The following is a 13,667-nucleotide window of genomic DNA, read 5'->3' as shown; positions in this document are numbered from 1 at the left end:
AGGGTTAGAGTTTTATGTTCTTCAGTGGTGGGTAGAGTAGCCAAAACATTTACTCAAGAGTAATGTTATACTTTAAAATCATTTTGCTCAAGTACAAGTAAAAAGTAGTGACCCCAATAAATACTCAAGTAAAAAGGAGAAAATGTTACTTGAGTCCCTGTTAGTGGTGAGTAACTGTTTGATTTAGGTTTCAGTTGTGACATTAATTATGAGAAACAAACCTTGTAATACAGTGAAAATCCTATTATTCTGAGAAAATATCATAAAAATAAATATATATATTTCTGAAGTTAAAGGGCTTAGATCTACATATTACTACATTACTACATATTTAAGTATGAGTAAAGATACTTTATCATATTACTCAAGTAGGAGTAAAACTAATATAACTATAAAGCTAGTGACTTTAGTACTTCTACTTGAGTAAATGTAATAGACCAACATATACTGAAACACATTATTCCATTGTGTGTCCATGTGTAACCCATATGTACAAGTTATTACACATTGTTACTCAGCACATTACAGTACAATGTATCAAAGTGTAAAATAAAGTGTTTAGTTCATCATTCTATTTATGTATTTATTTATCTATTTAAGGAGAAGTATTGATTTGTATAAATACTTCATGTTCAGCCCTGACAGCTCAGCGTAGGCTTGAAGTCTAGTGTTCTGCATTGTAATCAGTCATCTCTCACATTCTTGTCTTGTGTGAGCAGGAGCCTCTTAAATGTTGAACTCGAGGGCAGATGTGAAATGTCAGAGGTAAATGGATCAGGGGCAGTGCTGGGCCGGATGCTCTGTACACATGTTTGGTGCACACGTGCTGCTCAGGGCGAGGGTCAGGTCATGCCTGGGCCATTGGCTGACACTGGGACAGCAGACAGACAGGTGCAGCTCTATCTCCCTGTCAGATCTGATATTCTTTAGGCCTCATCGAACATAGTGGAGCTCCTCTCAAGTGTGACAATACAGTTTCTAACACAGCTTATCTGGCTTCATGCGCACAGGCATGTTCGTGGAGGAGAAACACCAGTGAGACATAATGATATTTGTCAACCTGACCACTCAATGTTAGGTCTTAAAGTCTATAGTGCTTTTTGATCTGGTCTTTTGTCCTCATGATGAAGGACACGTTCAAAATGCAACATTGACTGACTCTTCTCTTGTTTAAGATCATGTGTAAATTACATAATATACAGACTATTACTCAAACATGGTCAAAATACCAGCACCATAATAAGCCGTTTTCTGCAACAGCCCATTGTAGCATTTACCTCTCAATTATCATGACACAAACTCTGAAGTCAAATAAAAGTGAATCTAAACACCCAGAAACTTTAGCTCTTCTAAATTTAGGCGACTTGCAAATACCAGTGTGTTGTCTCCACCTAATATCTGCCATGTGTCACCGTTGGACGTCTTCATCAGCAGAGTTTGTGGCGTGTCAGAGGAGGATGAGAAAGTGTTTGTGTGCTAATGAGCTTACTGCTCCTCCGCCTCTCACACAGCCGCAGATCCAGTGGCGGGGCATCAGGTTTTTCTGTCTTGATTCTTGGATTACAAAAGAGAAGGCGTCCATGATGTTTAACCAGCTCCCGCAAGGGTCAAGAATGCACTGAATTCCTGACACGGTCCTCCGTCCGTTTGAAGTGTGGGCCGCTCATCTCCTCCAGCGTCCCCAGACTGGGCTAACCTGGAGGGTCAGCCCGAGTTTACTTTCTCAGAGTACCCAAAGAAACAGAGTCGTGGAGGCTTAAATCTGTTGGGATAGGTACAATGGCAGGGCACTTTCTGTGGGGCTATCCAGACCTATTCATACTACTGTTTGTTAATGAGACAATAGTGACTTCTAATCAGAGGAAAAACTTTATTTTTAACCTTTGTATACAGTGTTTCATAACCTTAAACATGTCTGAGCATTTACTGCAGTGAACAACAAAAATGAGGAGAAGTTAAGAAAATAAAAACCTTAGTCAACCTTTTTCTGTCAGACGATGAAGGCCGGCTGGCAGGGGGAGAGCACAGATTTACGGATTAGCCGGAATATTGATATCCATATTAATTAGTGTGACACACACAGGTAAAATTCAATTTCAATCCAAAGTTGAATTTTAAACATTCCAAGATGTTGTTTTTTATGTATTTATTTATTCTAAGAATGGCTCGCACTGGTAAGAGTGAGATGGGGCAAGAACAGGGAAAGACTTTCACACTGGTGTCGAACCTGTGCCACGTTGGGGACACAACATGAAGAGCAGCACTCCTAACCACTAGGCCACATATGTGCATCAGTGTGTGTGTGTGAGGTTAGTGCTTTAAGGCCACATGGTCCGAAAAAAAAAACAACTGCATACATGTGATCAGCAAAAAATAAGACCATGTGGTTAAACATTAGCCCATGTTTTGGCGTAAGCACAAAATTTGATTTATTCCAGTTATTAAGCCTCTAGGTAAAGCTTTATTTCTTTTGTTTCTTATCTTTATAGCATTATTATCATTATTATTATTATTATTGTTATTAATAATAATAATAATAATAATAATAATAATAATAATAATAATAATAATAATAAAATTGAAATTATTTTATTTACCCCAAAATCGTAATTATTCAGCTTATTGGCAACAAGGGTCTTCTTATTAAAATATTTTTGAAATTGAAACCGCCTGTAATCAATAGGCCTTGCGCATTGTTCAATTTAGCAACTTGAAAATTTTTTGTCTACAGAAAATAAATACAATAAATACAAAATAACTATTGCAATATCATAATAAGTAAATTTCTGACAGTTATTTTGAAGCTAAAGTTCTCATTACAGCTGCTCGTTGTGCTCGTCTCACAGGCACAGGCTCTTCGCTGCCACAGGCCTGGCCTATTTTCTGGTGCCTTCTAAAAACCTGTGGCATTCGGATTATGAGCCGCATGGGACGGGCGTAAAGCAATAAATGAGCCAGAGGGGTCCTGAATGGGCGCAGAGGCGTGAAGGGGAGTAATTACTGCTCCATATTAATTGTGTTTTTTCCCCTTTTCTAAGTCACACACTCTGGTGCTGAGGCAGAGCCGCGGCGGTGCTGACATCTAGGAGGGCCAAGTCTTTGTACAGAACACTTCAAGTTTCAAAAACAAGGCCAATTGAAGCGGTCGAGCTCAAAGCCGGAGCTATTGTGGGCGAACACATTGAGTTTTGATTGAGGACAATGGTGTTTCTCAAATTTCGCGCAAAAAGAAAGCCATACTCCATCTGTGATCTCAATGAGCGCCTATTCATGAGCTTCCTTCTTTTCTCCGCCATTCGCTTTCTGGAGAAAAGGAGGCAGATGTGGTGGATAGACTCGGGGAGAGTGCGCTTTAATTGGCTGCGCGGTGAGGTCCACATAAAAACGCGTTCACATTGGATTTAGGGCCCTGCAGAAGGAGAGCGAGGTGTCCCAATAATCTCGCCGTGTTGATGAATACTTGTAGCCCATTCATTAAACAAAGATAATCCCTGCCAACCTATCTCGGGGGCAGAAACGCGGTATTTTTGGTTTGTTTGTGAGAGAGGGATGCTGAGTGCAGGCCAGCTCCAGCTTTAGCCGGAGGGGCCTCTCACATCCTTAAGATATTACGCCATATCGCCTTTTGAAATGCTATTAGCTCTCTAATGCGCGCGCACAACTTTACACTTTTTGTTGTGGAAATATAAGTAGCTTGTATTCTAATAAACTGTTATTAAGGAAATAAAATGACAAATACCACTTTATAGGCTTTAAAAACTAATTTAAAGCAAGCAACGTGACTCGTTGTGACGCAGCCGTCTCCAACAGGCCGTGCGTAAAGTTGAAGGAATTGTCATTTTGTACTGAACTATTATTCCATATTATTAACACAGACTTCGGTTGTATTTAGCCCATAGCAGCCCATTCAGTCTACATGTGAGTTTCTCCACATAAATAATGCCAAAACTATTCCCTTTTATGTGAAGTGGCCTATTGGTGCGCCTGTCAAGCGTGTAAGACAGTTGTGTGAAAAGGCCAGTGCGTTGCTTTTCTCCACCGCTCCTTGTCAAAGTGCTACTCTAACCTGTGCCTCTGTGGCGGGAAAGCGCAGGAGGGGAGCCGGGCTCCAGAGGGCTGCAGGCGGGGCTCGGGCAGTGGGAGAGGCCGCTAGAATGGCTCACTGGGGCGGCAGGGCAGCGGAAACATGCTGCTACATATGTAGGGTCAAGCATGGCTATTGTTGTCGTCTAAAAAGAGTGTAAAAACCCACTGGTCTGGAGCCGCCATCAAAGGAATCAAAGCAACTCATAGTTTGGGATGCACAGGCCTAATGAAGTGCGTAAAAGAATGTTGGATTTGACGTGCGCACGGGCACGGCTAATTGCGCACGGGGCAGTTTAATTGGTTCTTGGGAATAAATAGTCCTCCATCCCGAGGAAGAGGCTATATCAATTATTTTAAAAAAACATATTCTCAACCAACTTTGAGGAAGCAATGAGCGCGATCTTATTTGAAATCTGTGTTTAATTTCTCTCCTTGATCTTTTAGTGGTTTGTTTTAATAGAACAAAGATTCAACAGGAAAAGTGTGAGGAGATGAGAGATGCTGTTTTAATTAACTGTAGTCTTCCTCTCTTTGCTTTGGCTCTACCTGCACTCCACAAACACAATCAAAATGTCTCCTGTAATGAGACAGGACTGCGCCCATCGCGCCTGAGGTGGAAGTATAGACGCACGTATGTTTGTTACGCCCGCACTTTGCCGCGCTGCTCTTGCCCACTCGTGCTTATAATTAGTCTGAATGTCAAAAGATGTAGTTTTAATATTGCGTCTATTAGCCGCTTGGCTTGGTAATTAAAGTTCGGATGACAGCGGCGAGGGAAACAGATGGCATTTGCTTCGAGTGATTGAGAAAGTAAACAAAGAGGCTGCACGCTCACTCTGCCGCCGCGCGCGCGAGACGATGCCGCTTTTGTCCCGCCTTCATGACCCGGTTTATAATGCACAGGTTCACCAAAGTAGTTCTGGTCATAATGAAAATAATGATGATGATAATAAAAAATAATGATGATGATAATAATAATAATAATATTGTGTTCTTGTTATATATTGATTAAACATTATTATTATCATTATTATTATCATTATCATTATCATTATCATTATCATTATCATTATCATTATTATTATTATTATTATCATTATTATCATTATCATTATTATTATTATTATTATCATTATCATTATACTGTGTCAGTATAAGGCCAAACGTAAGGCTATGATGCTTATTACAGATAAAGCAGTAGCTCAAATCTGAATTTACTCAGAAATAAAAGTAACCAATATAAATAGGCTAAATATTTCCTATTATGATCATTATTATTTGTATTATTTTTGTCACAAACAAAGTCGACAATATCGTGAAATGGCCCCGGCTCTGTCTGCGCCTCCGTGAAGAAGAGAAATAACCGTTTGCTCCAGTGCGGACGTTATTGCGCTCGCGGCAAGTCTTACCCCTAAAACATCAAACCCCATGCAGTCAACGCCACAATGATCACATGAAACATCAACTAGAAGGCATGAAATAATCGTGTTTTTGTGTGTGTGTGAAACGCGAAACAACAGCCCAACTAAAGCCAGTGAATAGATTTAGCGTATTTATTCAAACCTTAAACACATTTCCAGGAACGAGTAACAATTCGGTTCCGCCATGCGCAAAGATAGAAGCAGCATAAGAGTCTTTCAATTTAGTTTACTCACCTTTTCGCGCACCTGGACCATTCAAGTTTTCAGTCAACAAAATAAATAAATAAATAAATAAATAAATCATACTTACCTTCCGCGATGTTCACGCACCAGCTTTTTTGGAAAAGTCTTTGAACATTTGCTTCATGTGTTTTAGGGGCAGATAGAATTAACTTTGTAGAAAACGACATATTTAAAGTCGACAAGAAAAGGCTGCAGTCACTTTGAAGTCCTTTTGGCACTAACACTTTTATGCCAATGTGTTCTTTTAATCTAGTGAAACAACATGCTTTGTCTGTAAAAAGTCTGTTATATATTTAAGAAATGGGCTACTGAGCATCGATTTGAGCTTTCAGGGACCTCCCTTCACAATCTTAACACTTGATATTTGGAAGAGAACTCAGGTGGACACAGTAGAAACAGACAAGCCAATCAGGTTCCTCCGTTTCGTCGGCCAATGACAGGCGCCACATTGTTGTCAAATTTGTCTAATGAAAACGTAGGAGCAACAATAGAGAGGGAGCGGGTGATCTGTATCCACTGACAATCTCTAGAGGAAGTTAGTGTCTCAGGCTGCACCGAGTAACAACCTCAGCGCCTCGCGGACACTCCGAACTTCACTTGAAGGAGAGCAGCTCCTCACTGCGGATTCGCTTTGACTTCATATCGCACGCGCCAGAGTCCGCTCTTTTTGGACAGTTTCCCTGCCTTTGTCCTATCCTCGATTTTCAACACCTGAACAAACCTGCTCTGCACCATGACCAGTGCGAAGTAGACAGACAGCCACCTCGCCATCTCTCGTCTTTTAGAGTGCGTAAACTTCATACAGTTCGACTTGACCAGGCATGGATCTGAGACAGGAGCTTCCTACAGTCTCCTCTGCATCGCAGGTGCATCCCGGGGCGGCCTCTATCCCGGTCTCCATGGCAAGTACCCTGCTGCGCGGCCCGCCGCTTCTGCTGCGCGCTGCTGACAAATACCCGCGTACCCCAAAGTGTGCTCGCTGCCGGAACCACGGCGTGGTGTCCGCGCTGAAGGGCCACAAGCGCTACTGCCGCTGGAAAGACTGTATGTGCGCCAAGTGCACGCTAATCGCAGAGCGGCAGCGTGTCATGGCAGCACAGGTGGCCTTGCGGCGACAACAAGCGCAGGAGGAGAACGAGGCCAGAGAGCTGCAGCTGCTCTACGGCACCGCAGAGGGACTTGCACTGGCCGCCGCTAATGGTATCATCCCGCCGCGACCAAACTATGAAGTGTTCGGCTCTGTGAGCAACGACAGCAACCCAGGTAAGCAGCATCATCACCTTGCCAGACTTAAAGGGCTTAAATATAGTCATTGACATTTATTGTTGTGTTTTATTAACATGAGTGTTTGCGTAAATGTCTTGTCTATAAGTCGCTTCAGCTTTTCCCCTTTGACATTTCAGACTCAAGCCTTCAAAAGTATGAACTCTTTTCCAAAAGTCAGCTCTCGGCTCCGTCCACGCCGCAGCAGAGCGGGGCCAAAGGTGCGTGCTCTGAAAGTGACCCTGTCCCAGGCATGTCGTCTCCGGATGGCCGCCACGCGGGATCGGGCTCCGAGAACGGCGACAGTGAGTCCCTCGTTAATTCACCAGTCTCCAAACCGGTGAAAGACGGTGAGGACACAGCTGGGTCCATCAGCTCCCTCGGCTCCGACTCTGGCTCTGACACTGACAAGGACGAGCACGAGCCATCTCCGTCTGCTGCCTCGCGCCACATGAACGCAATTGATATCCTGACGCGCGTGTTCCCCAGCCATAAGCGCAGTGTGCTCGAGCTGGTCTTGCAGGGATGTGGCCGAGATGTGGTGCAAGCAATTGAACAGATTCTCAACAACAAGACGGGTTCTGGGGAGCCATGGGCAGCTGATAAAGGGCTCCAGGGCGCACAGCTTCCCCCGTCCACAACCGCTCCCAACGCGCCAACCAGACCGATGCTGCCTGGTGCCATGACGCTCAGTACCCGCTCGGCCTTTTCCCCGCTTCAGCCCAACGCGCCGCACTTTGGCGCGGATCCCAGCAGTTACCCGCTGGGCACACCTCTGGGACTCAACCCACTGCGCCTCGCGTACTCCGCGCACAGCCGCGGCCTCGCTTTCATGACCCCCTACTCCACTGCAGGGCTCGTGCCCACGCTTGGGTTCAGGCCTCCCATGGATTATGCTTTCAGCGACCTGATCAGAGACAGGACAGTATTACACAAAGAGCAGGGCTACAGTGGCCTTTACGGTCCCCTGGTCAACAACACACCGGACAAGCAGTAACGGGCCTGCACGCGCCTCGCAGACACTGGTCATCGTGGACTGTAGTGTTAATGCACTGGCAACGTGTGTAACGTGTATTTGCCACAGGCTAATGTAAATAATATGATTATCAGCCTGACAGTCAAAAAAAAGAAAAGAGAAAAAAAATCAAACTTACTGAAATAATTTAATTTTGTTCCAGTTTTAATTCCGAAAGACATTCCCATCTCTCAGCACATTTGTCAATAAAATCATAATGATGCCAAATCCTGCAAGCTGGCGAAGTGAAGAGCAAACACAAATAAGCCACTCAGAGGCTATGCATTTATTACAGTTTTCATGTGAATCTGCGGGATTTATCGTTTATTTGAGCATTCCCTTCTCTCTGAATGTGGCCTCACGGAGGCTTAAGTTATTATTAAACGTGTAGCTCCCGGATGTTAACCCTATATGAGACTGTTGTTGTACAGTGAACTAATGATGTGTGATTGTGATTCTCTTTGTTTTGATTATTTCATCTGTTTTAGTATATTCCCAAATGCCTGTATTATAGCTTCTATCATAGATTTGCTAAAACTATGCTCTGGCTTTCATATGTTGTTGGGTCATTTTAAAAAATATTGTGACACAATGCTGAATGCTGTCTGGTGTTCTTCAAATGTTTAAAACTTTACGGTCACATTGTATTAAATCACTAAAATACTAAAATAAATGTTATTTTACAAACTATGAGTTTTCATTAATTTTCATCATCTGAGAAGAACTTTAGGCCTAAAGGCCACACGAGGCCTCGCACATCCAGACTCTATCATGAGCTATTTAGCCAATGTTATTGACAGAATTATAACACAAATGCAGTCCTTTTGAGAGTCTATAGTAAAACTTTAATGTGTTGTGATTTAAATAATAAAAGTAATTACATTAATTGACAGTAGAAGTGAGCAACGCACAAGCTCATATTCGCTATCATCACAAACAGGCCTTTTAGACCATTTACTGACGAAGGTACATTTTCAATCCTGTTTTGATGCGCTTATTATGTGGCTACATTGAGAAATATTTTTGTCTTGAGCCTATTTAAGCTCCCTGAAAATAACACATTTATAACTAAAGCGTTTGAGGGACTCCAGTACTACGCAAATCCATCTTTCTATGGCGCCCCTTGCTGGACAATGTCGCTCAATGTAGTTTACGCAAATGATTGGCACTGGCACACTGATGCACGCGAACCGAACAAAAGATGCAAGCTATGTAACATACATAATATATTGACTTTCGATATGCTAAAAGGACACAACTGGAACAATTGATTAAATTAATTAAACCGCAAGCGCACTTGATCCATCCATTATGATTACAGCAACGGTTCTTGTTGCGCAGTCTTGCCTACACCACTAGATGGCAGCATCACACAATAAAGCTGCAAGAAAAGCCTCAAGCATTACCTGTTTAACTGTTGGCAATTGTCATTTTGAGCAGCCGTCATGGCCCCACGATGCTTATGCGTGCAGATGAGATAACGGCGGAATTCACTAATGCGCATTAGTCTCTGACAATTTAGTGGAGACGGGCTAGTTGTCACTCCTGACAGAGCATGCCACAACAAATCATTAAATGACACTTCAAGGCCTTGACTTGAGGTAGGCTTCTCTTTTTATATAAATGGTAAATTGCAATAAATAGCAATTAACCGTCAACACAGCCAAGGTTGCCACAAAGTGTGGTGCTGGTTGACTCTATTAATATTGATGAGGTTTTCAGTGTTAACAATTGCTTACACTAAGTCTTATTTTGAACTGTTGATATAAGAGAAGATAAAGATAAGATGGTACTTTATTGATCTCACAGATGGAGAAATTGCATTCGATGAGAGAGCATCCGGCAGCAGCACCTATTCAGTGCGCACCACTCTTTTTTTTTTTTCTTTGGTGAAAGATCGTTGTGTCGCGGCCGCCATCTTCACTGTTTTGGTCACAGGAGGAGCACTGGTTGATGGGAAATCCGTAGACGATGACCACGGCGGTGGAGCTCTTGCGCTTGGCCACGATGTTCTTGGCCACACAGGTGTAGTTGGCCGTGTGGGACAGACGCGCCTGCTTGATGATCAGGTTGTGGTCCACGGTGATGTAGAAGTCCCTGTCCTCGGCCGGGTCGATGATCTCGTTGTCCTTCAGCCACTCCACCCGCATGACCTTGGAGAATGGAGAAACTGTAGCTGCCCTCTGTCTCCTCTGATCATCTGAAACGGTGCACCGCCTCCTGGGCTTGTCCCCGTCTCAGAGCGTGGTGTCCTGCACTGGTCAGCTCCACCTCGTCCTTCCTCTTCCTCCTGCACAGCTCCCTCCACAGTCTATCACCATCTCCTTGTTGGTCCCTTTTGTTGTTTCCTGTAGCTCCTCTTGAGACGCCTCCTCCGTGCTGCAGGTGTGGGGGCTCTTATTGCCTCTTCACTGTTCAGTGTCTCAGAAGAAGATGTTTGTAGATCTCAAATGGGTTTAGCTGATAAGCTAGCAGTTTGTTTACCTTCAAAAAGCTGCTTTCTTCAGGACCATTTTGGACTCTCAAAGTAAACAAATCCACCAAACCTCCACAAAAACAAGGTAAAGACGCACAAAAGTATATACAGTAGTTATCATTTGTGAAACTCTCTATAATGATGGAGAATAGGAATTTACCCAATGAGCATAAATAAATGTTCAGTAATGACATCAACCAGCCCTAGAGAAAGTTGTTTTTCATGTCTACCTCAGTAACAGTTGAGAAATATCTGCATAGTTGTGTTAAAGGAACAGGCCACCGTTTTTCCTGATGCGTACCTGTCTGGTCTTTATGCGTGCGCTCAGTCACGCGAAAAGACTGAAGATGTTGTTAGCATTTAGCCTCTTAGCGGATAAAAAGCGGGTACTATGTTGTAATGTGTAATAACACCTTAGGAGCACTTCGACTGTACTGCGTGGACATTGAAGTAGCTACTCCTAAGTGTTATTACGCCTTACAATATAGTACCCCGTTTTATCAGTTTAGAAAATAGACATGTTTAATTTTGTGTGTCTATACTTGGATAGTGTAACCGCTCACATAACCGCATTTAGATAGGGAAAACATGGAAGAGCTTGGTCGCTTCTTATTCACCCCGGTTTGGCCCCACAGAGGAGAGGAAGAGACACACAACAACATCTGTCTTTTTCCGTGACTGAGTGCACTCGTAACGACTAGACAGCCAGGTACGCATCAACTCGTCTAAGCTCAGGTAAGAACATCTCAGTATAGGGAAAATAAAGGCGGCCTATTCCTTTAAGAAACATTATTGCTGCATATTATCTGAGCTAATTGATTGAAGAAAAGGGGTCCCAGGATTGACCCCTGTGGAACACCACAGATCAGGGCCATTTCGCCTGAGACACAGTACTATCTTTGAGTTCAGAACTATTTGAAAGTACAGATCTCCACCCTATTGATAAACAATAATAAAACATGCACACATCTTACTCTTATTATGTAGCCTTAACCTTTTCTTCCATTTGCAGTAACATTTTGTCATTGTTGGGAAAGGGTCAGAATGCAGGAGTGCACTACAGGATTATAAGGTCCAGCAACTACTGCTCGAGGGGAAAAAGAAATTATAACACAATTATAACACAACGATCTTTCACCAAAGAAAAAAAAAAGAGTGGTGCGCACTGAATAGGTGCTGCTGCCGGATGCTCTCTAATCGAATGCAATTTCTACATCTGTGAGATCAATAAAGTATCATCTTATCTTATCTTATCTTAAAATGAAGTCAGGCAGTATGAAGACAGTATGAGCCTATGCCCTACATAGACTCATACTGTAAGCCATTTTTAGTGACATTTAAAAGTTGTATAAAAACTGGAGTTTGCACATGGACCACAATAACAGTTCTGTAGCCTGTAAGAACAATGAATGACATTGTGTGTAGCATGGAGAGCCACTGCAGAGTATGGACTGAAGAGTAGCTGCGTGAAAGTGGGTCAGGATTGAACCAAGAAAACATTGACACCCCCGTCTGCCACGCTCTATGACCAGCAATTACACATCCACCAAATTATGATCTATGCGGTCTGAATGCCCCGACAGTGGCAAGAGGCAAGAGTATGGAGACAGATGGAGCTGAGGTGCCTGGTCGCGGCCCTTGCAGAATGATTATTGATCAGAGGGACAGAGATGGATCGGGTGGTGGAGAGGACACTGGCCTGTAGTGAGGAGGCGGATTTACTGGGCTTCTGTGCAGTGAGCAGGATGTGGAACGGAGTACAGCACTGCAGTCGCCACTAGAGGGAACTATTGAACAATGTAAAGACTATGTCCTGAGTTCGAATATCCAGACTGTCAAACGGGCTCTATTAGATTAGAGGTGGGTTCGCTAATAAGGTGCATTTATGTGAATAAATACATTTTAATAACTCCAAGTAGGCTACAGACTACACCCCATGCAGTTTGGCTTCAAAGGGCTGTACAGCTCAGGTCTACAAATGTAAACAAAACAAAAAAACGAGAAAATCCGACATACTAGATTCTGATGTGTATATTGCAGGAGAGAAAATCGGTGTTGCAACAAAGTATAAATACCTGGGAATCATTTTAAATTCACAATTTATATTTCAAAGCCTGCCAAGAAAGTCACTCTGACTGTTAAACTGTAGTAAATGTAGGTATATCAGACAGAGTTCGAATATATTAGCCGCTAAATTGTGGTCAATAAGGAGTTAGAGGTGCAAAAAAGTTTTAGTGGAGAGTCCAATAGGAGCCAGGAACGTCTGGAGCCAGCGGCCATTTCCTTATGGTTTCAGGAAGAAGAAGGCCATAGTTAGTCCATTCTTTTTTCTTTTTCTTTTTTTACAGTCTATGAGTATATTGGATAATAAACTCTGAACTAGGAAAATGTCAAATTTCAAGGTGCTTATCTGTTCTTTAAAATCCTACGTGGTTTGGCCCCATCACCACTTAAACTTTGTAAACCTGACCATAAGACCAACTGGATCCGCTACCTCAAACAATCTGCCCTCAGGAAAAGTGCCTTCAGCCAGTCGGTATATTCAGTGAATGCAGTCCAGTTCTGGAAAATATGGTAAAATCATGGTTACTCAACGTCTGTCCGTCCTGCTGCTTTTGTGCCTGCGTGAAATTGTTCATTGTGCTGATGAAGCTCCATGTTCGGTGACTGCCTGTGCAGAGTGTTGCCTTATGGTTGATTGTGAGATCATACTAACTAATTGTTTTACTGTATTTTTTAAGCGGGCTTTTAGTGAACCGAGCGATACCATTAGCTTTTATCAATAGAAATGCCCAAAAGTAGTACATTTCCACATAAGGACACGCAGATAAGGCATTGAAAAAAGGAGGACAACAGGTTTTTCAAGCTACACACCACACCATACCGTGTCCGACCCAGTACATTACCATTTGAAATACAAACCACCCCAAGATCCATAGAAGGGATTCCATGCTATTCTAGTACTGGACCATCGGGACTTGACACACTCATATCTATAGTCACAGTAGCACGAGGCGTTCCCCGAAGTGAAAGCGGTACTGACAAAGAACTGTAACGACTAAAACAAGTAGCAATTGAGCTTAAACAGAAATGTTAGTTTCTTTACCTGCTCCCACAAAGCACCACTCCCAACAAGATGGAGCCGGGAAATGCGAGGGTCAGA

At 43.0% G+C, this 13,667-nt stretch overlaps 1 protein-coding gene across 1 annotated transcript; it reads left to right on the top strand.

Moving 5' to 3' along the window:
- The first annotated feature begins 6,229 nt into the window (after positions 1 to 6,229).
- Positions 6,230 to 8,617, top strand: dmrta2 (DMRT-like family A2). Its single transcript, XM_079575343.1, has 2 exons — positions 6,230 to 7,013; positions 7,154 to 8,617. Exons 1-2 carry the CDS (start codon positions 6,572 to 6,574, stop codon positions 8,008 to 8,010), a joined length of 1,299 nt encoding a protein of 432 aa, XP_079431469.1. The 5' UTR covers positions 6,230 to 6,571; the 3' UTR covers positions 8,011 to 8,617.
- The last annotated feature ends 5,050 nt before the right edge of the window (positions 8,618 to 13,667 follow it).

This window comes from Gobius niger (assembly GCF_951799975.1).
Source record: "Gobius niger genome assembly, chromosome: 17".
In the NCBI taxonomy this organism is placed as follows: Eukaryota; Metazoa; Chordata; class Actinopteri; order Gobiiformes; family Gobiidae; genus Gobius; species Gobius niger.
This window is presented reverse-complemented; position numbering and strand designations above follow the sequence as displayed.

Bases quoted from the DNA above. Each gene is read 5' to 3' on its own strand.
- dmrta2 (XM_079575343.1), top strand. From the start codon at position 6,572: ATGGATCTGAGACAGGAGCTTCCTACAGTCTCCTCTGCATCGCAGGTG. The intron at 7,014-7,153 runs GTAAGCAGCATC...TTGACATTTCAG, and splicing joins GAGCAACGACAGCAACCCAG to ACTCAAGCCTTCAAAAGTAT.